We start from the raw sequence: 24,860 nt of genomic DNA on the forward strand, positions 1-24,860 counted from the left end.
ATAAAACACCCTTTCAACAGGTTGGGCTCAAGTCAGGAAGAGTGGGATATTCCCTGTTTTCAGGGTACATCCCTGTTTTCTGCTGTTGAAAACCCCAGTATACAGGGACTTCTTTTTTTCCTATTCAATTTATGGTATGAAATCTACAAAAGCGCACCTTCTGCATGTGATAACAATGTTTTATGATAGCAGTGTTATTAGTTCAAAAATCAAGCTTATTTCAAGTCTATATTGATGCTCAACTCACAACAAAACAAATCCTTTATTCACCAATTCATACCTTGATCATCAATTATGAGATGACAAAAAGAAAAGTTAATCACTTGGGCATTTAAATTAATGAATAGAAATTTTTAATAGAAGTGAACAGAATTCAGTTAAGGTCAGTTACACCTAGAGCATGCAGCCTGGTCAATTGATCCCTCAACAAAACGATTTTTAAGTTCTAGACAAGGCTTCACTTATTCATGTTTTGTTGTTCTTGAAATACTTTACGTATTTACAAATACTACTGATGCAGTTATATCATGCACTTTTGCAAATTTCGCGCCATCAATTGAAATAGAAAAAAGAAGTCCCTATAACTGGGTTTTTATAACACCAGAAATCTGGGATGTTCCCTGAAAACAGGGATTACCATGATTACCCCACATTTCCTGACTTGTGCCCAACTTGTTCAAGACGTCATAATTATTTGGACTACACCTACCTCATATAACTATTTTTTTCTTAGACATGGTGGATCTTCTGTAGTTGGTGATCGCAAAACTGGTATACCAGTATTGTGCACATTACTGGTATAAATAAAGGCAACAGTAGTAAACCGCTGTTCGAAATTCATGAATCGATTGAGAAAAAACAAATCCAGGTTACAAACTAAAACTGAGGGAAACACATCAAATATAAGAGGAGAAGAAAGACATAACAGAAACACTAAAATGCAACACACACAGAAACGAACTATAAGATAACAATAGCCATTTTCCTGATTTGATACAGGACATTTTAAGAAAAAATGGTGGGTTGAACCTGGTTTTGTGGCTAGCCAAACCTCCCGCTTTAATGGCAATGTTAAATATAACACTAAAATGACAACATTACATGAAAGGACTACAATACAAATAAATGGAAGAACATACAGGACAGAGAAACACACAAATAAACAATACAATAGAACATTACGACAAGCTAATAGTTATCAAAGATGCCAGGCCTATAGTTGAAGAGCATTGATAACCCAAAATTCCAAAAAGGTGTGCCAAATACGGCTAGGTTATCTGCCTGGGATAAGAGCATATTTAGTATTTAGAATAATTCATATTTTTGCAAACAGTAAATTTATAAAATATAATAATGACCATATAATTGATATACATGTCAACACCGAAGTTGTGATAAAATTTTGTACCAGTATTGTAACTTTAAAAAAACAGCAATACTGGTACATTACTGATAACCCAGTTTTGTAGTTGTATTGTTGACTATACTTTAAGGTGTATAATAAAAAAAATAAATTTTAAGCAAAATTAGATATTTAAGATCAAAGGGGGATTAAATGAACTCAAAACGATTAAAAGAGGATAATTGTGAAATTAATCAACAACCAGTTAAAAAACATCACGATACTCATAAGCCCTATTTAAAATCAAACAGATACGTGTTACATAAATAAACAAAAGATTATTGTAATTAACTCGTATTATTCCAACAGTTGTTAACTATATAGAATAATTGCTATTCATTTCATCATATTTTTATGTTTTATTTAATTCAATTTAGGTAAAATAAAATAAAAGCTAATCATTATCTGAGTTATTGTGTATAAATTCAAGCAAATTATTACACTCTAACACTGTAAATTCAGCATTTACATGTATGCCATCATATATTTTTTACAGATATTTCAATACATGTATACTAAGATTATATGCATTGGTTGTTCTTTATTTTCTAATTAATCTTTCACAATGAAAGATATCAACATTCATTAAACATAAAAAATTTCTTAAAGGGGAACCTGATTATAATCAATTTAACTACATTAATGTTAAGGGTAATTAAAGCAGATGATTCAGAACCGTGGGCAACACAATTGGTAGCAGATATATCAACTGGTACAAATACTAGTACTAAACAAGCACTCCATCACCTACGACAGTAAGAGAGCCGTACAAGTGTCATCTGAAGAAGCTGGTCATGTTGTTAAGCGTAAGAGAAAGTCCACAGATACTGAATACCAATACAGAAGGAGGAGGGTTGCAGAAATGCCATCTGAAGAAGTAAATAGACAATACCAAATGCTGTTGATACAGCAGCTAGAACAGCAATGTCAATATAAATTTATAAAAATATACTATGAGTCTTGGAGAGAGAGAGCTGAAAGAAAAGATAGAAGAAAATAAAGAGTTTGTTGAAATGCTGGGACAGTACAAGGACGTATTATTCTCAAGATTAATTTTCTCAAATCAGCTTTGGTCGTTTTGAAGAAGACAATGACTCTTTATGTATAGCTTGGGTCATAGCTTTTCTAAATTGAATAGTAGAAAGGAAACCGCACAAGCTCATTAAATACACAACATACAACATACAATCAGGACTAATTTATTCTTGATTATGATTAATCATAAATCATCACAGAAATTAGGAATGCAAAGTTAAATACTACAACTAAATTAGGTTTAATTAAATTAATCATTGGTATTACACATTTCTTATTCAATAATAAAAATGTTAAAACTTTGAAATTGTAACGATTTTAACGGTCCTGTAAGACATATTTGATAGAAATTATTTTTTTTATATTTCTTTTTTTTTATTTGGACATCGAAGATAATTAACAAAAGTTCAAACCGAACAGAGAATTTCTATCATGGTGATCCAGACTATGACTTCTAGTTGTTTACATTATCGTAACTAGCCGGAAATATTTATTTAAAGTGCACGTAATTGTAGTAGTGAGTAAATCTAAATCTCACGATTTGCGATATTATACCGAGATACCGTGAGACACGAATCCTTGTTAGTAATACGTCCTTGTACAGTACTGTTCCCTTAAAAAAAAACATAAAAAGATTTAAGGATGTTCACTCCTCTTGTTTTGAACTTTTGCCAGATATTTGGAATCCTCTGGTTTTATGCATGTAGTTCCATTAAAAAATTTTGCCCACTAACCCCTACTTTTCTTTTCATAATTTTATTACATATAGTTTAAAAAGCCATATTTGAAAATCTTATAAAATCCTTGTTATTTTTTCATTGTTTTTGAAAGAAAAAAGGTACCAATGTTAAATGTGTAAAAAATCTAGAGAGAATCATTTCCCGCCAAATTTACCTTAATTTTTTTCTGCTTTTTTAGTTCCTTTATTTATAAACTATCAATTTATAACAGTCTTTAAAAAAGCTTGTTATTTTGAAACAGAGTAGCGAACATCTTTCTTTGATAACAATCGCAGTGTACCATCATTTAGTGTCCAATCATTCCTTATAAAATTGTCATGTCATATGTTAATTTCATTATGCATATATATGTGACACCTTTAATAAAAGATTACTCACCTATATGTATTGTTTATTTAAAAAAAAAAACCAATACTGGTACAAAATTTTTATACCAGTATTGTGCACAATACTGGTAAACCAGTATTGCAATCACCAAGTACAGGAGATTCGACATGGTTGTTAATGCTGTGCGGTAAAAAAAAAAACTTTTTGAAATTTCTGTAAGTCCTTTTTGTTGCACTCAGGCAGAAGAATAAAAAAAGCAAAGAATCCGAGAAACAGCATCATCATGTCTGATAGTCATGTGTTGATGAACATGATGAACGCGTGAAGCAATTTTTTCATTGATTAACAACTTTAGGAAATTCCTCACTGATAATTTTTCGTGGCAGGTTTACAGTTTGAACACTAAAATTGCACACATTAAGCTACATAGTTTCATGTATTTAACTTTCTCAATTTTCGTTTTGGATTGGAACAACCGGAAGTTTGATATTATTTAACGGTGAAGTGTTAATCTTTTGTAAAGGGTAACATTTCGCGCCTTTTTTGCGTCTTTTTAAATAGAGTTATGTTCCTTTTAAGATATTTTGTGTAACTGTTTCAGTTTGGAAAGCAAGTCCATATATTTCGAAATATAAATTCACTTAAAGTTTTAATGTTCTCTTTTAAAAAAAAAAGGTATACAATTTATGCAGGTATCAAAATTTATTACAAATTTGGCTTGTAAATCTGCACTCTCGTTGCCCATTACTGAGGGTTGTAATGGGGGTACCTGCATTACAATCAACGGTAAAAAAAATCTTGCCAAATGACGTTAACGGTAATTTTTGGTGCATGACGATAAAATGTACATTTTCATTAAGACGATAAAAAAATCGAATGATTTTGACGAATCACGTTAAATTTTTTTCCAAAAAATAACGGTAACGATAATTATTTGAGACCTCTGACGAATCACGATAAGGATATTTTGACGAATCACGGTAAAATTTTAACCAATTTGACGCTAACGGTAGCCGAAAATGACTGTTTGACGCCTGACGGTAAAGGGCATTCCTACCCTCATTACTTTAGTATCCACTCAATTATAAGTTCTGAGTCACCTTCTTTAAGAGAGGTCATAATTACATGAATATCGTATAAAATTGTATTCTCTACTTTAAAAATAGATTTTCCGATGGCTTGAAAAGCCGACAAAGGTTTTACAAATATTTACAGATTCAATATGTCTCAGTAAAGCGATGATGATCTTCAAAAAAATATCTTGCATCTTATCTACAGAAGCCATATTAGAATTCAAATAAATTGCCATCAATTCTGACATAAATATTGAAATATTATTTTATAGTTTGAAACCTTTTTAATCTTTAATTCTGGAACAACATATGCACAGCTTGTGTTACCCTGTGTTTCTTTGGGCCCATCTGTAAATATTTGCAAATGTTCTGTATATATTCTGTATCAATTAATATATCAACATCACTTTGTTTAAACGTGGCAAATCCCGCTTTTCACTTATTCTATCATGAAGTTGTGTTTTAACTGGTGATCTTTCGACACACCATGGAGGACATGGACATTCTGAATATCGATAAATTAATTCTGTAGAAAAATTATATTGAGTACAGAAATTTCTAGCTGTTATTGATAAAAGTTTTTTTTAAATTTTTTTTGAGTAATAATCAAAAATAAAAGTATCATTGACTGCAGTTTAGCAGCAGAATGCGAGTTATCAAAGCAAGCTATATTTTATAAAGCCTTTGCTATTTAACTCTGTTTTTCTTATATCAAATGGTGGATCACCCATTTCAACTTGTTCAGCTTTCAAAGAAGCAGATCTCATTGAACCGGTACATATACGTAATGCAAGAGTTATATTATCTAGACATTTCAACGACAAGTTTAGTAATAAAAGAGTCTGAAGGAAAAATTTCACAACCATAATCAATTTTTGATCTAATCAAAGATAAATTAATATAGTTCTAGGTGAAAGGCTGGTTTCGCCCCATCTGCTTCCGGTAAGTAATCTCATACAGTTATTCACTTTGTCTGTAAATTTTGAATATGCTTATGCCAAGTTAAGTTCCACAGGCACTTGTCTCAGAATTTTTTTCCTTTAATACCTTAATTTAACACAGGTATAGAAATTTTTTTCTGAGACAAGCGCCAGTGTAAGTTATTGATTAATGCATAAATACAATTAATTAAGATAAATATGAGGTACCGATCGATTGTCGTTGTCCCGAAATATCTTCGAACCTGGGTGCCGATTTGTCTTGGCGCCGAAATGTCTTAATGTGTTACCAGTTACCAAATAATTTTGACGTCTTGGACGGCGATTTTTAATTTCAGTTTCTGTGATGCCACTAAACTGTTATTACTGTTTATATTCACATACCCCTGATGGGGTCTTGAGAAATAAAAGTTTTTAAGTTATAACTGCTTACTAAAAGTATAATCTGATTAATTGTTAGATTAGGGTGAATGCCTTTCCTGACTGACTGTGAGACAAAATGATCTATGAATAATGGTTATATGTAAAAACCGATTATTCTACTCATCTTGTATGGGAAAGGATTTATATTAATGTATTATAGACTGAACCTTGACCCAACCATTTTTGTTTAAATATAATCAATATTAACAATAAATTTTTGAATTGAATTTTACCAGAGACATATATACATGTCAGATTTAACCAAGGATTATATATAAAGTAAATATGCATCATTCTTGAATACCTTATCCATATGTGTATATCCTTAAAAATAGCTAGTACTGGATATTTACGATTCTTTTAATCATTATTACGTGGTAAATGCAAATGTCAACTATTTTACTGTCACGCCAAAAGAAAATTAAGTGATATGATATTTCATACCTGCAATTATGTGGCATAAGGTTTAATGATTAAGACAAAGACATTATTTTGTTATATATACGGTATCAATTGAGAAAGTAATTAAACTTTAAACTAAAGTCAGTTATGACTAAATATATAATCACAGTTATGATTCTGGTTATTGGAACCTCTATGGCCGAAAGAGATTATTCATCTGGTAGGCTAATTTTTAATTAATTTTTAAGATTACATCATTCGGTCTTACTTATAAAGAGGGGACCGGTGAATGATAGGACGGGAAGCGATAGTCATGGTGGCGAGAACCGGGGTAAGTGGGCGAGACAAAATACGGATATGCTCGAAATGTTTTTATTTTTACCAATTTTCATCTATGAGTAAGGAGAGAGTAAGGAGACGGAAGTGGAAATATGTGAAGGAAGAGGTAGTTGAGGGATAAAGAAGTGGGAATCAGGTACCCCCTGTCCATCCCCTCTATAACATAAGACCATTTTATTATAAAACAAGTAGTCAATATCTCGGAATTAAATGGATTTACATATTTTCTTTTAGAAATTGCAAGCTTAAGAAATAAGGAGATAATCATTTTAAACAAATTGATATTGCAATCAAGTTATTTAGACAAAGCGTAAACTAAGACATGCTAGACTGTGTGTGTCATTCGTTTATAAGACCCCTTGTAATATTCTTCAAATTTATGTCCATATGGGTTGCTATGGGAGGAAGACCCTCATTTATTTACTCTATATTTTTTATACTATTTTTCTCTATTCTTTATTTCTTTTGTCCATTATTATCTTTTCTTTATATTTTAGCATCCCATTATTCTCAGTCCTTTATTTGTTTCCCCTTTACTCTACACTTTTCTAAATTATTCTCTAATGCCCGTCCCGCTTCGGAAAACGGAGACAGTTTCATTTATTTTCGTCTTTTTCTACGTTACTTAAACAACAACAATTTAAAAAACTCAAAAGAAGACTGAGAATGTTGAGTTTTAATCGGGAGACCGATAAAAGAGACACATATTTAGTTCGACTATCGTAGAGAAAACTTGAAGCAAGTCATAGATATATGTAAAGCTTCTTTGTTATGTGCAAACCTCTATCAAGGAGATCAGGATAGAAAACGAAAGCTCTGAAATAAAGAATCAACTGGGAGATAATGTTCTTCATCTTCCATGTGCAAGCACTGATGGAATGTTGCTACATAAAATCAACATTGCAGCGCAAATTTTAGACGATACATAATACATAATTATGTGTAATTTGTAACTGGGGTGTGAAATCAGTAATTTATTTGACTACATGGTAAGTTTAAGATCACCCTTTTGAGTGAACAAAAACAACTGATTTTCAAAGCATTAGACCGAGATGGCACCATCCACATTACAAGAGTAAAGAAATACCCATGAATCATAGCTCAGGCAAAGTAATAGTACTTTAATTTTCAGGTGTTACATTTTTTGGAAAAACGGCAGACAAGATTGTTGAACTACTGTCCGACAGCTGTGCATGCAAAGAGAAAACAAAGAAACTTGAAACAGAAGAAAAACCAGCAGAGAAGACAAAGACCTTAAAAACTGCAAAACAACAACAGTGAAAACAAAGACATTTACAACTGAAGAAACTACAACTTGCTCTGGTATTTAGCATTATTAATATTATACTCTCCGCTACCCAGCTCCAAAAATTGAAGTTCTTTTGCATGTCTGTTTATCTCTCCTGTATCCACAACTATACTTGAATAGTCATGATGTCAATAACAACCTCATATAAGTAGCTTATTACAACATACTTATAATCACACCCATGTTTGGAGCTAGTACCTCAATTTTTATCGTGTTCAAATAAACACTAAAGAGAAAATACATAGTTCAAGGTTGCTTAGATTCGCTGTATCATAAATTAACGTTAGCTTTTGTTTTTGTGTTTTTGTTTGTTGGAGAAAACGGTAGTTTTTATGTCATTTTTCCAAAGTAGTTATTATTAATTTTTTTTTAAATGGATACACTTATTTTGGTTTCAATTCTATTACTATCAGTAATATGATACACAACAGGGAATAGCCTCCTTTCTTTTGGTCACGATTAATGGACTGTGAAAACAAAATGTAACTTAAAATAGTTAAACTAACTAATCATTCACTATTAGACGAAGGAAGTTAAAATCGGTTAAAAATAAATTTACCATGTTCCGAGGGTTCCTACAATATTGACGTTATATAAATACTTGCAAAAGCGCTCGGACAGTACTTCAACAGCCTTGTCTGCAAAAAAACCAAAGGCCGGATTTATTCTGAAATAGTAAATCGGAAATCAATTTTGACAGACAGCAAATTGAACCAACAAAAACACACAGGTCGAACACCAGGACTATATTTTTTTGTTATTCATTCATATTAACACTAACTTTTGTTGTTTCAGTGAAAAGACCGAATGACTGTAGTGACTTAGATAAATCGATTTGTAAAAGTGGAATCTACAAGATATATCCCAATAAAACGCCTAAATTTAACGTTTTCTGTGAAATGGAAAAACATGGCGGAGGATGGATTGTATGTTGTTATCAATTATGTTAAGTTTGTTTGGTTGATTTTTTTTAAACTTAAGAATTCACCATCCATTGATGGAATATTCGCTTTGGATAAGAAATCACATTCATTTTTCAAAATACCCCGAATCTTTAACTCCCTACACTGCCCCCCCCCCCCCCCCCCCCTTCCAAAAAAAAAAACCTTAAAAAAATCAAATATTGAAATAAATGAAAACAAATAAATAAAAAAAATTGAGCCCTCTGTCATAGATCTGTAATTTTGCAAAATAAAAAAAAAAATACACCAATATATTGTTAGAAACTCAATCGCCTTATGAAACAAAACTTCTGCGAATTTAAGTAAAGATCGTGAGACTTTTAATCATAATGGACCAATTGTAAAGCGAATACATGGGGAAATGACCTTATATCTTTGAAAATTTAATTAGAATTTTAAAGCGTTTTCTTTGCATTAAACTCATGGTACATGTGGATCTATAGGTTTTTCAGCATCGGAAGACTGTGAAGTTGGATTTTTACCTTGACTGGGAGTCGTACAAGAGTGGTTTTGGAAAAGTGGACGGAGAATGTTGGTTAGGTACTGTATACTGATTATTCGATATATATGTTGCACTATAGTCTATGAAAATACAGGCGTTAAACATTTTCGGAGCATGACAAATTTTAGTAAAGGTACACACCTATAATTAAAATCACTAATAAATACGTTTGTGTCGGGAATATAGTCCGTACATATTATTTTAATTTCGTATTCAAAAAAGCATTGATGGATGAAACTATAATAAATGCGTTATATCAGCTAGTGATTTTCGAAAACTTTTGTCTACATTTCGACTGTACTAGAACTCTTATTTTCCCTTCCTCAGTCAGACTTTGGAACGATTTAGACCCTGTTGGTTCGCAACTTACACACGTTTCTTAGATTTATAAAGGAAAATAGATAAAGATTTAGTTGCAGATTACTAAATATTCTTCATACCAAATTCCGGCATAAAAATGTATTTAATTAAATGTTGACCAATGCCGTTTTAATTTTGTGAACGATCCAGGTTGTGCCTGCGGGTAAGTAATTGAAGACTTAATGCATGCTTTTTATATACATTGACATGAGAACAGCTGAAAACCAGTCTTAATTTTTTTTACTTTTTGAGAAGCTTTTCCTGAATATTTAAATCCTTAAATATTCAAATCAATTTAATTGTACATCAAAACAAAACATGTTACTTTTTCTAAGAGTTATCTCGCTTAGTCCACTACTGGCCTTTAAATATTATATATTGTCATCTTATTTCAAGTAATTACTCGTTTTTAGGTAACGAACACCTTCATCAGATCACAACTCAGGGAAAGTACAAACTGCGCATAGATATGCAAAATTTTGAGAATAATTCAAGATATGCAAATTATAATCAATTCAAAGTAGGAGACGAAAAATCAGGATACAAGCTAACGGTAGCAGGTTACGATGGCAATGCAAGTGAGATGATAAATACATCAGATTAAATTCACACAATTTAATGTAATTTTACATTATTTGCTTACTGTTTACATTATCATTATCCGTTTATTGATTGATTGATTGATTTGTTACTAAATTAACCTTTCATTATTTTTTTAGGGTTTTGGGAATTATTGAAACCGCTTGGTAAAGAATTTTCTTTTATACTACCAATTAATACGAGATGTATGTGATCGTTAAAGATGTCAATGTTAATTAGTTATAACATGCAATTTTTGTACTTGCTGTTAAATTTATACAATAGCAATATTAATATTGACGGAATCATTGAGAAATCATGGTGAACAAAAAAATGAAATAAAAACCATTTAGATATTAAGATAATGATTTAGTTGATGATGATGATGATGATGATGATGATTCGTATGAATGTTTATTTGTTCTTGTCCTGAATATTAATGAAATATGTGCCTAATGACATCAATCACGCAACAATCAATCAATATGTCCATATATAAAGTGTTGCCATGTTATGTCATTTACCAATTACCCGTCCTTGTAATTTGTTTGTTGCTTCTTTGGGGGTATGGTGTTGTCTTCATTTTTTTAATTTTTCTTCTTCATTACTCAACAAAGTTTTTATTGTTTGTTATTCAAAGCTTATTTTAAGTCTTTTGAAATTATGCCGGTTGCCATAATGACGAGATGCCTAATGGATTTTAATGTTCGTTATCATAATTGATAGTTGATAGCCTGCTACTATAATAGTTAATAATTTTATAATTGAACAGGAGATTCATTCACCTACCACAATGGGTATAAGTTCGCAACCAAATAGTGGTCATAACTGTGCACATACATACAAGGGAGCTTGGTGGTACGGAGGTTGTCATCATAGCAACCTAAACGGTCTATATTTGAAAGGGAACCACAAATCGTTTGCAAATGGTATTGATTGGCGCCATTGAAAAGGATATCACTACTCTCTGAAGACAACAACCATGATGATCCGAAAAGTATAGACAGAAAGAAAAATATGAATCAATAAACAAGGAAATATTATTCTATTGTTATTTGTTTTTTTCCTGCAAATGTTATACATGTTGTAAATAAAGGCAACAGTAGTATACCGCTGTTCGAAATTCATAAATCGATTGAGGAAAAAACAAATCCGGGTTACAAACTAAAACTGAGGGAAACACATCAAATATAAGAGGAGAACAACGACACAACAGAAACACAATACTAAAATGCAACACACACAGAAACGAACTATAATATATAACAATGGCCATTTTCCTGACTTGGTACAGGATATTTTAAGAAAAAAATGATGGGTTGAACCTGGTTTTGTGGCTAGCCAAACCTCCCGTTTTTATGGCAATGTTAAATATAACATTAAAATGACAACATTACAATACAAATAAATGGGTGAACATACAGGACAGAGAAATACACAAATAATAGCTATCAAAAGGTACCAGGCTTATAATTTAATAAGCCAGATGCGCGTTTCGTATACATAAGACTCATCAGTGACGTTCAGATAAAAAAGTTCGAAAGCCAAAACAAGTACAAAGTTAAAGAGCATTGAGGACCAAAAGTTCCAAAAAGTTGTGCCAAATACGGCTAAGGTTATCTGCCTGGAATAAGAAAATCCTTAGTATTTAGAATAATTCATACTTTTGCAAACAGTAAATTTATAAAAATGACTATATATATATGTAAGATAGGTGATGTAATCAAATATTTTATTGTGGGATTTAAAAAGAATGTATAATTTTCCAAATCGGTACCTTCTTATCATTGATGTAAATTTGCATTGCATGTTGCATTAGGTTGCTCTTTCGTGTATCGTACTTAAGTCAATGTATCTGAATACTAGTAGTGTGATTGGACAAAAAATACAAAAAATCTACTGAACATGTTTTCTCAAGCTGATGGATGAATCAGGTGTAGAAAAATATTAAATAATTTTACATACTAGTGAAAATGAATTTTTGAGAACTTTTTAAAATTTTGAATTGACTGTGCGATAAAAAACATAAAAGCACTAGTGGCCTTAGCTAGGTTTATAAAGATAGCAGCAAAAGTAAACGGTCATCATACATATTCAAATTTATTTCTGAATCTTATAATGAAAGTACTTTAATTAACTGTGTATGTAGGTTCTTGGGCAATGTTAGAAAGTGGTGAAAATTCTGAAAAGGCGAGAAGAGAAATTAAATTAAAAAAACAAAAATTTGGACACAAGGTTCGAGCTCCGGATCATTTTGTAATCAAAGACTATAGATTAAGGCTATCGGTGAGATGATTTTAAATCAAAACTTTAACAAATTTATACACCGAAGACTAAAGCAGAATTGATTCTTTACGTCTTATGAATTGATGTTGGTTGTATAAAAGCTTATCTATGTTATACACAATGTCTAGCAGTTATGATTAAACATACTCTTTGAACAATTTCACAATCATTTAAGAAATTAATGCTTCTTTTTGTAATTTTATTGATATGTAAAAGTGTTGCCAAAAGCACATTTATTATAAAACTTATAAAAGTGTGCACGATGAACACCTTTACAACCCTATCCAATTACTTAAAGAAGCATTTATTTCTTACAATTACATATTTATGCTTAGACCATGCAAATAAAAATGATCAAGTACTTTTTGATTTATTTACCTTTGCATTTTTCTGTGGAAGCACGTGTCATCATGAATTTCACATTCATTTCGATATGAAGGTCAATTTTTGAAAGACACGCGACGATTGTTAGCCAATCAAACGATCGGATTCTCATGACACATACATGTGATGTAATATTTCAGTAATAGATGTATAAAAAAGTTTAGGTTATATTTACCATGTTTAACTTTTGTTGACTGTTATTTATTCGTTTGATGTGTTTGAGCTTTTGATTTTGCCATTTGATAACTTAAGGGACTTACCGTCTTGAATTTTCCTCAGAGTTCCGTGTTTTTGTGATTTTACTTTTTTCTAAACAGTGTGGACACAATCGTATTCGACTACTTAGTATTGAAGAATAAAATAGACAAATTATGAAATTAAATATCTTTATGTAATTTCCTTGATTTATTATCAAAACGTAAAATAAATAGTCGTTTTATCAGAAATAGGTTAAGCTTAAGAACTTATGGAAACGGTTATCAACTTGCGACTATCAACAAAAGTTAAATATAACATAAAATTTAATACATCTATTACTGAACAGAAACAAAAACTTGAGATTCTTTTTTCATGGTCTAAGCAAAAATATGTAATCATAAGAAGTCGAATCCACTTGCTTTAAATTGTGAAAAGTTCTGATCATATATGTGATTTACAATTGCAAGCTTATCATCGAAAATAAACTGCTTCAAATTTTCATTATACATGATTGCAAAAGTGAGGTGGAAGATGCAAATTGAATATTCATAAGTCGATGAGAAGCTGTAGGACAACACCATGACAAAGCAGTAAAAACGACTTAAAGGCAACATGGAAAACTAGGAACAGATTCAAGGAATCATGCAAACATATACCGAAAGAATCGTATTCACGCATGATAAAAAGGGAAAGGGCGTGTCGACAATGTACACGTCTACTTCCCTACCTGCAGCACCCGCTTCAAATAAAAGAAATAACGAAAAACTAAATGTATAAGCTAAAAATTAAAATAACAAAACTACCGAACTCCGAGGAAAATTCCTAACAGAAAGTCCCTATTCAAATAGCGAAGTCAAAAACTTAAACACATCAAACGAATGGATAACTACTGTCATATTCCTCACAGGGTACAGACATTTTCTTATGTAGAAAATGGTGGATTAGACCTGGTTTTATAGCAAGCTAAACCTATCTAATCGTATAAATAAGATATAGTGTAGTGCTTCCAGGACGAAATGTTTACCTTTTCTATTTACACATCCTGTAAAAATCTGTCATGACTTACCCACTCGTTACTCAAATCTTGACATAAGCATGAAGAGAAAAAGATTAACCAAATTTCGCATTAAAGGTAGCAAATTACACTGAACTCACAGTAGGTCGCTCCAACTACGACCGGGGTACCATGTTTAGAAAAAAAGAAAAGTAGAATAACTATATGTCACCCAAACTCCGTTTAGGGTACCATAATGATAATAGAAATTAAAAAGAAACGTAGACTTACAATATGCCCCCAAACTCCGTTCAGTGCCATGATAATAGGAAAAAAAAACAGAGGAAAAGAAAAATGTCACCCGATATTCGTTTGTGGTGACTTAATAAAAAAAAAAACACAGCCAGGAAAACAAATTATTGTGCGATTTTGTTTTCTTTGTCGTTATTTTATTGTATAGATACAGATATCGTCAAAACTTAATGTCTATAAATAGGTTTGTTCAGTTTTAAACTACTGATCTTATTGTCGTCGTGAATCAATATATTATCGTATAACTTTAAATCAAAACATTAACAAATTCATACATCAAAGATCAAAGATCATACACTGAAGTATATAAATAGATCGAGTTGTGTGTGATGTTGACCCCTGTCATGTAATTATTGATAAAAAGTTACCTGCTACATTATCCCTTTAACAGATACACAGATGGTAAACAAATGTATTACCTGTTACATACACGTTTAATTGTTCAGAGTCATGTATCGGAATTCAATTCAATTCAATGTTTTATTAAAGTTTTATCTTTCATCAAGTAAAATCGATATTTATAAATTGTAAAATAATACTGCATAACATGAGAGCCATTCTATACAGAATTATAAGAGACTATTAAATTGCAGTATATCTGTTCCGACTAACAGATGTTCCACTGGAAACGTTGTTATAAACAATGTCGTAATATATTTTCCTGTTGGAACAAATATTCTTTACCCTATATTCCGTTAGGGATCTATACTGTAATATTTATTCCAGTGGAATTGATAATCCAGAATATTTTTTCCATTTGAAACTTATATAAGAAAGGAACTTCTATTTCGTGACAATACTACATTAAAAAATTTTAAATAAAAGGTAAAATCAAAAAAGTACGAAACTCCGAGGAAAATTTCTACACCTTTTTAACATTAAATCACAGGTTTTGGCAGAATTTGGTTGTCATCTCAAGTATTACAATTTTCAGCAACTGTATATATTAAATAGTTTCTAAATTCGTCAAAAAGAGGACTTCGTAATAAATAAAGGCAACAGTAGTATACTGCTGTCCAAAAGTCATCAATCGATTAAGAGAAAACGAATTTGGGCTACAACGTAAAACCGAGGGAAACACATCAACTATAATAAAACATACACTTCGTCTTCAATAAAACCATCACAAATATGGCACACTCTAAAACAATATTGTGATACTTACTAGTTTCAATCATCAGTGATGCTACACCACATCTCAATTTGGCGAAAGCACAATACGTTTTTTTAAATGTGAGCCAACTATTGCATTTGGGATGTGTAATTGGGTTTTTACGGTAACAATGATAATACACATCGTTTCTATGTATGTTGGCGTTTGTTTTTGTTGCACTTCAGGGTTCTTGTTGTTCTTTTGTTTTCCTCTCATAGTTGATGTCGTTCCATCGGTTTTAGTTTGTAACCCGGATTTGTTTTCTCTCAATCGATTTATGACTTTTGAACACTGGTATACTAGTGTTGCCTTTATGTAAACATATAAAGGCTATATACATGTACTACAACTGAATACGGTAAAATTGAAATAATTTAAGAAAGATAAAACAACTTCGTTCTGTTTTTTAACAATGGTTGAAAATGTGACAGAAAGCAACAAATAACAACATGAGCATTATGTAAAAAGTAAAATCACAAAAATACTAAACTCCAAGGAAAATTCAAAACGGAAAGTCCCTAATCAAATGGCAAAATCAAAAGCTCAAACGAATGGACAACATCATATTCCTGACTTGGTACAGGCATTTTCTTATGTAAAAAATGGTAAATGATATATATCTTATACCTTTACATTTTAGTTTGTATTTAGGTCACAGTTATTGTTCTTGTATCGTTGAAGACGTTTTCTTGTTTTCATACATGTTTTATTTTTATATTATTTTTCCTAGCAGGGGTAACTTTACTAAGTGACAAATTTGATTACCTAACAAATAAACTAATAAAATTATAGCCAGACACATTTACAACCCTGGATTCAACTCTGATTCATTCCATTTATACCTCCGTTATCTGTAGTATTTATTTTATTTCAGACGATATTCCATTAACCAAATGTTAAAGAATTAAATTAGATTAGGAATGACATGTTACATAGACAGCAATCTAATACACAACGTCAGTTTAATGGGAATACCTTTCCGGTTTCATGGAATGTTAAAGAAAAAATTAGTTTGTATTTCGGTCACAGTTTTTTATCTTGCGTCTGTGTAGATTAGTTCTTGGAGTCGAGCAGACCTTACGAGAGTTATGCCAGAGGATCTTGTACATTCATGGAAATTGGAATCGCAAAGAAATGATGATAAACTTATCCAACATTATTAAAACTATTTTATGTAAGCATGTATCAATAAAAGTCAAATAAATGAAACTAATTTACTGCTGTATATATGCGGTGAGAGCGGCGATAACTTTCTTAATCGAAAATTTGGATAACCAAATATATAAACATATACAAATTATAGCAAGACAAGTTTACAACCTGTGTAATAAAAACAACTCTACTTTGCATACCTTCAATGTATATTTTTTATTTAAAACGATATCCCAAAGTTATTCAAAATTGAATTAACTCGGACCGTCTCCACAAAAAACAACTCTAGACGTCGATGAAGACAACTCTAGCCGTCTATGGAGACAACTCGGACCGTCAATAAGTCACAATCGGACTGTCTAAAAAGACAACTCGGACCGCCTATTTGACATTTGATAATTTATAATCATTTATATAGTTCAAATCCGGGCCGAGTTGTCTCACATCAAATAAAGTATAATACAAACTACTAGTGATATAAATAGTAACGGCTTATTTCTATTGAAGGAAGTATATGCAAGTATAACTTTTTAAATCTTCTTATTTTCATATTTACGTATTTATCAATATTCATTTCATTTAAAACTGCATCAATTGACTCCTATGTTAAATATGAAAAAAGTGAGAGAAAAAAAAAGGATATTGAAAAAAAAACATAGTACCTATTTCACTTTGAAATATAACATTACGTGTAATAAAGATAAAAAACAATAGCAACAGAAATTATATTAATCAATACAACAAACGCTAGAACTTGTTTAAGCTTAATTTTCAACTTGAATCAAACAATTATAAAGGTATGATCCGGAAAATTGTATCCATATCCGTATAATACAGGGATTTAAATTTACAGTGTCATACATAACTACAGGTAAACAAAACAAACAAAAAATGGCGCAGGCAGCTTTTAAAACTTGTGAAATTTGTGTTTCAAGTCCTGGACATCACTACTGTCAAGAATGTGACCAGTTGTTTTGTGATGGATGTAAAATATCACATTTACGGACAAAGATGACAAAGAATCATACATTTCTAAGTGGCTCTAACATTAACCCGGAAGTTAAACAATACTGTAACGAACATGATGAAAACTTTATATACTACTGCAAGGAATGCGATACACCAATATGTAAAATATGTGTTATTGAAAATCATAAAAAGCATGATTTATGTGAAATTAACACATCAACTGAAATAAACAAAACTGAGATCGAGAGCGAGATTAACATAAAGCTGAACAAACTTGAGACAAATATAATGGGTATCCAGCAAGGAACAAATGCATATCACGGTGATGTCGATGGAGTCATGCATGCCATAAGAAAAGAAGGCGTACGGTTGAAAGAGCTTATTGATACACAAGTTGAAGATCTGATCAGATCAGTGAAAGAGCAACACGCAACACAACTTCAAACCTTACAGTCTATTGGTAATGCATTTAAAACTGATTTGAATAAAGTAAAGGAACAGCACCAGATCTACCAAGACACAACAAAGATAACAGAAACGTCGGCATTGCTTCTAAAACTGAAAGAAATAAAGTCACAACTCGCTGCAGTAGAAGTAAAGCAACTTACTGTCATGCCATCGGTAAAATATGTAAAAAGCAGGGCAACAAGAAGTGAAATAAAGAAACTGATTGGAGACCTAACATTTGGGTATGTTTGTTGTTAGTTATTAGGCCACAAAGTTCAAAGTCATCAACTTTGGGATGCCATGGAATATTATTGATATTTCATTGCATATGGCAAAACCCTAGGTACTTTATTTTATTTATTTAGCACAACGATACAGTGGCGCTTTTAATTAAATTAACTCCCTTACTTGTAGATTGAAAATATAAATTATTCAACATTTGCAGGTAATCCAGCCTTTTGTGTCTTGGGTCTCAAACAAATGGGTCTTTAAAAACTTCTTTTTGCGCATACTTACCAATATACATGATGTGTAATTCTAAGGAAAATGATTAAATTTTGACTATTTACGTAATGGGAAGGACAAAATCATCATGTTTTAAAAGAATCTGAGAAAGAAGGTGAGGTAAAAGTTATTTAGCTTGAAAATTCAACATGAAAGGTGTTTCCATATACGCGAACAAATCATGAAAAATGTTTTCTTGTATCTTAATTACTTTTTTGAATCTTGCTTTTTTACGAATTTTCGTTATTTTATATAGCAAGTATACTACGGTTTCGCTTCCGATTTTTTTCATGCAAACAAATTGTTGGTGTGACTTAGAATTGAGGGGAGAAAGATACCAGAGGGACATTCAAACTCATAGATCGAAAATAAAATGACAACGACATGGCTAAAAAAGAAAATGACAGACAGACAAATAATAGTACTCAAAACACAACATAGAAAACTATAGACTAAGCAACACGAACCCCACCAAAAACTTAGGGTGATCTCAGGTGCTCCGAAAGGGTAAGCAGATCCTGCTCCACATGTAGCACCCGTCGTGTTGAATATGTTATTACAAACCCGGTAAACAGTCTAATTTGGTATTAGGAATTGGCATGTTTGCATTTTTATCATAGAAGCAGGTATTATCATATAGTAATAGCTGTCCTTGTGTTAAGACAATATGGCCGCTATGCAAATTAGCTAAGTTCCCCAATTTTTGCCATATATAGTAAATATAGAGTACAAGGTTCACTTTTGATAACAATTGTCGTTCAATATTCTGTTACCACAAGGTGCCAAGTTTTATATTCAATTTCTAGGCACATCAATTGTGTCGATCAAGGGTGAGATACTAATTGTAAAATTTTGAATTATTCTAAATATGAAGGTTCTCTAACTCAGGCCACAATACATGTAGCCATTATCGTCTGTTATCTGCTCTTTGGTCGGGTTGTTGTCTCTCTGACATATTCCCCATTATCATTCTCAATTATATTGTTGTATTTTATAAAACCTTTTTTAAAAGAGCCGAAATGATTTATGCTTTTCAACTTCGTTCTTATATGCCCTTCTTACTGGTTTGATTTAAGTGCCACTGATAAGTCTTTTGTAGACGAATTGCGTGTATGGCATCCAATTATGAGTCGGTAATTTAATGAGTAATAATCAACGCTTTTAAGGCACCTGCATTCTTAGAAAGTGTTAGCTCTGACTAAATTTAGCAGTCACTACTACATATTTATTATTCAATGTATTAAGTGAAATTACTTTGATATAACTTAGGACATCCCCCGACGCAGTATCGCTATCTTAAATTACTTTGTTTGGTGCAAATATAAAAAAGAAGATGAGATATGATTGCCAATGAGACAACTCTTCACAAGAGACCAAAATGACACAGAAATTAACAACTTTAGGTCACCGTACGGCCTTCAACATTGCTCAAAGCGCATACCGCATAGTCAGCCATAAAAGGCCTCGAAATGACAAATGTAAAACAATTTAAAAGAGAAAGCTAACGGCCTAATTAATGTACAAAAAATGAACGAAAAACAAATATATAACACAGCAACAAACGACAACCACTGAATTACAGGCTCCTGACTTGGGACAAGCACATACATATATAATGTGGCGGGGTTAAACACGTTAGCGGGATCCCATACCCTCCTCATAACCTGGGACACATCTACATCAGAAAATACCTGTACCAAGTCAGGAATATGACAGTTGTTATCCATTCGTTTGATGTGTTTAGAGCTTTTGATTTTGCCATTTGATTAGGGACTTTTCTTTTTGAATTTTCCTCGGAGTTCAGTATTTTTGTGATTTTACTTTTCACTATTGTTAATGGGCCGGTGCAAAGTACAGAGAACAGTAAACTTCTGTTAATGAAAGTTTGGAAAATATATTACTTTCATATTTTACTGAACGCCACTAATTAGGTATGATTCATATATATTTAAATGTTGATGCACACATACTATTATTGAACGCACATCGTTGACAAGATAATTTCTGTTTTTTCAGAGAAACAGGAAAAAGAGAAGAAACCCGAAACAACAGGTAAATGTTAGGTATACATTCGTATTAACCAATGAGCGTTAAAATGGTCGACATATTTGCATTTCGACATTCAAAATGTCTGTGAATCTATTGTATTTAAAATGAGACTTTAAGAAGGAAATAGCATTTTCCCCACAAGTATTGTCAGTACGGGTCATGTCCTTGGTCATGTTGGAACTGTACTATTCTGGGAAAGAGAAAGCAAACCAATACCTTTTTAATACAATTATGTTTCTGAAAAGACAAATCAATATAAATATGAATAGTATGTCTTACCAAGAAGGAACTAATGTGTTGAAATGAAATATCATTGATATACTATTTTTTTGTTTTTATAATTTTCTGTTAAATAACGTTTAGTAATCCGAAACACTAACGATTTCCTTACCAGACATGGAAGAGTAAAACCGTTTGTGGTACGAGTTTTTGAAGTTATTAGTTTTCATTGTTCTTAAACTTCGTACATGATTTGACTTCACAAATATTTTTAAACAATCGCAATTGATGAGTATGATGTAAAGGAAACACGCATCTGGCGTACCAAATTATGACCTTGTCTCCTAAATGAAATTCTATTTGAAATGGACGTGGGATCAACATCAAGGAGACTGCAACTGAGGCCCCTCATGGGGGTGTCCAAGTAATCACATTTGTTTTGGCTAATATAATCACAAACTCATTAGTTATATTTTTTCAAACAAGATAATCAAATAATCAAAAATACAGTCCTAGATTATCAAATTATCAAATAATCATGAAATATTTGGTCTGGTAGTCAAATATTCACTTTAAAAATGGCAAAGTAATCATATAATCAAAACCCCACGAGGAGACTCACAACTCAACAACACATATAATACGCAAAAAAAAACATCGACATCTTAAATCCTTAGACCTGCTCGCTATTTAAGAAACTGCGACACTTGACCTGAGAATTTGCGACACTTGAACACTTGACGTCATACAACAATCACTTTTCCTTTGTGGCGTCATATATTTTACGGAAACCTAAGTGATGTCCAGTAATGTCCGAGAAATAGCGGCAAGGTGTATTATAATCTTACTAATCGTTTGATATGCTATCTTTATAGAGACACTTCACCAAGTAGACAAAACAGATACAGATGCTACAATTGCAAGTAAGTGTGATGTTTTTGTTTTTATTTTCATTTGATATATACAGCAGCAGCTTTGGATACAGTAAGACAGCAAAAAAAGGGAGGGGGAGATACCAGAGGGACAATCAAACTCATAAATTGAAAATAAACTGACAACGCCATGGCTGAAAAAGGAAAAGACAAACAGACAAACAATAGTACACAAAACACAACATAGAAAACTAAAGACTAAGCAACACGAACCCACACCAAAAACTGGGGGTGATCTCAGGTGCTAAGGGAGGGTAAGCAGACCCTGCTCCACATGTGGAACCCGTCGTGTTGCTCATGTAAGTACAAACTCGGTAACAAGTCTAATTTGGTAGGTACCAAGGACATGTCTCAATGACCAAATTCAAACATGGAATTTTTATACTTTTTTCAATAAAAGCAACTCAACTATTTATCACAATGCCATATTTATTCACTCCTGAAATATTTTGGTTGCCATCAAATATTTAAATTTTTTGTTTATATAAGTCCAGGTCTTAGTTTTCTCGTTTAAATTATTTTGTCATGTCGGGGCCTTTTATAGCTTGCTATACGATATTGTTTTTTTACTATTGTTGAAGGCTGTACTGTGATATATAGTTGCAGATGTTTTCGTCTTTTAGTTTCTGGTGGACAGTCTTTTTGAAAAATATGTTTTAATTGTTGAATGGTGATAACGAATGATGAATGTTGAAAACGAATGTTGAATGTTGAATGTTGAAAACGAAAGTTGAATGTTGAATGTTGAAAACGAATGTTGAATGTTGAATATTGTAAAAGGAATGCTGAATGTTGAAAACGAATGTTGAATGTTGAAACCGAATGTTGAAAAAAAATTAAAAAAGTATGAAAACAATACTTTTTTTTTAAACAAATTACTGAATGTTGAATGTTGAAATCGAATGTTTAATGTTCAATAAAATGTTGAATGTAGTAAACGAATGTTGAATGTTAAAAAATTGATTTTGATAAACGAATGTTAGCTGTTTAAAACGAATGTTGCATGTTGAAAACGAATGTTGAATGTTGAAATCGAATGTTGAAAAAAACATTTTTTTTAAAAAATTAAAAAAAAAATTGTTTTTGAAATTTTTTTGAATGTTGAATATTGAAATCAAACGTTGAATGTTGAAAACGAAGGTTGAATGTTGAATGTTGCAATCGAATTTTGAATGTTGAAATCGAATGTTGAATGTTGAAATCAAATGTTAAATATTGAAATCGAATGTTGATAAAAGAATGTTGTATGTCGAAAACGAATGTTGAATGTTGAAAACGATAAAAATAATTTTGAAAGAAAAATTATTTTGAAAAAAAAAGTTTAACAAAAAAAATTGAATGTTGAATGTTGAAAGTTAAATATTGAACCAACTTGACATCCGTTTGGAAAGGTGTATGTTTTTTATTTTGCCTATTTATCCTTTTTACACAATGTTTGGGAATAGTAAAACAACTATTAACTTTAACTGGTTTGAATTTCAGGACAGAAATTGTTTCTAGGTGAGTATTCCTGTTTGTATGAATTAACGAAAAATTCAGTGAATGAGATTGCCTTATGGCAGAAAATACTGATATTGATATATTCAAATGGAAATGGAAGAAATCATTTTATCATTGGCATCTTGGTTTAGCTATTTCATAGTAAATATAAAATGATCCGAGTACTTGTCAAAAATATGTTTAAAAATAACTTTTATACAAACGGACATAACTTATTTATCTTCATCAGATATGTTAGCTATCTAAATACTACCAGCTTGTTATAATTGAATACCAATACTGAATTGCATATAATTAATAACAAATAAGATTGACATATGGTCATTGTTGATTAATGCAAACAAAGCGTTTTGTTATGCAAGTCATTTCGATATTACAAGAAAACTGCCTTTAAAACTGGTTCTGCACTTTGAAAAAAAAGCGAAATGTTAGCAATCCTAATAAAGGAGGACACCACAATGCTTTACTAACATTAGAACTATTTATATTATACAGTCTAAGTTACCAAGTATAATGTTTTATAAAAGAGGGGCGAAAGATACCAGAGGGACATTCAAGCTCATAGATCGAAAATAAACTGACAACGCCATGGATAAAAAAGAAAAAGACAAACAGACAAATAATAGTACACAATACACAACATAGAAAACTAAAGAATAAGCAACACGAACCCACCAAAAACTTGGGGTGATCGCAGGTGCTCCGGAAGGGTAAACAATACGATGTAGAAAATGTAATGAATAAGACTGCGTTATTCCAAACATTGATACTGACATTTATTAACACAAATATGTTTATCTTATCTAAAATTGAAAACGTGTGCATTTCCAAAAAAAGACGTGAAAGTTAAAGAGGGAAATGTATCGACAAGACCAAGAAATTTTTTAATGAGAAGTTCAATGGATAACACATAATTGCTATATGTTGACGCGAACGGAATTAAATATAAGTTCAAATATTCTTTGTTCTTCTTTTGAAACATATTTCATAGTTATGTATGCTGTTTGGCATCTTATTTGATTGTTTTGTTGTATTTTTTTCAGTAAACCCCCTATGTAAGTATTTGTGTCATATTATTATCACATTTTAGAAATATAAGGTATGCATAAGTGTCAGTAAAAACAAACTACATTCTTTTTTATATTAGTAAAACATTTTGGAATTTTCAATGCTCTGCAAATTTTTGTTTAGATTTGGTCTTTAAACCGTTATATAACCGTCTCTGTGATCTCATAGTAATTTCCTCGCCTCGATTGTTATTAAACTTTGGTTTGATTTACGGCGGGTCAAGCCAAAACTTAAAAAAATGGTGTTTGCTGCTTCTCATCTGAGCACTCAGCTTTAAGGAATAAGATCAAAGACTGAATGAG

General features: G+C 31.5%; 1 protein-coding gene across 1 annotated transcript; it reads left to right on the forward strand.

The window, feature by feature from the left end:
* Positions 1-17,726: 17,726 nt before the first annotated feature.
* On the forward strand, positions 17,727-24,549 carry LOC127714050 (E3 ubiquitin-protein ligase TRIM9-like). Its single transcript, XM_052219998.1, has 5 exons — positions 17,727-18,528; positions 20,807-20,842; positions 21,934-21,981; positions 23,473-23,490; positions 24,534-24,549. The coding sequence occupies exons 1-5, from the start codon at positions 17,762-17,764 to the stop codon at positions 24,547-24,549; spliced, it is 885 nt and encodes a 294-aa protein (XP_052075958.1). The 5' UTR covers positions 17,727-17,761.
* The last annotated feature ends 311 nt before the right edge of the window (positions 24,550-24,860 follow it).

This window comes from Mytilus californianus, unplaced genomic scaffold (assembly GCF_021869535.1).
Source record: "Mytilus californianus isolate M0D057914Y unplaced genomic scaffold, xbMytCali1.0.p SCAF_9, whole genome shotgun sequence".
Lineage (NCBI taxonomy): Eukaryota > Metazoa > Mollusca > Bivalvia > Mytilida > Mytilidae > Mytilus > Mytilus californianus.

What these genes read in the sequence shown, in the direction of transcription:
- LOC127714050 (XM_052219998.1), top strand. Translation starts at nt 17,762, where the DNA reads ATGGCGCAGGCAGCTTTTAAAACTTGTGAAATTTGTGTTTCAAGTCCT. An exon ending in ATTGGAGACCTAACATTTGG is followed by an intron (nt 18,529 to 20,806) that starts GTATGTTTGTTG and finishes CTGTTTTTTCAG; the next exon opens with AGAAACAGGAAAAAGAGAAG. An exon ending in GAAGAAACCCGAAACAACAG is followed by an intron (nt 20,843 to 21,933) that starts GTAAATGTTAGG and finishes CTATCTTTATAG; the next exon opens with AGACACTTCACCAAGTAGAC.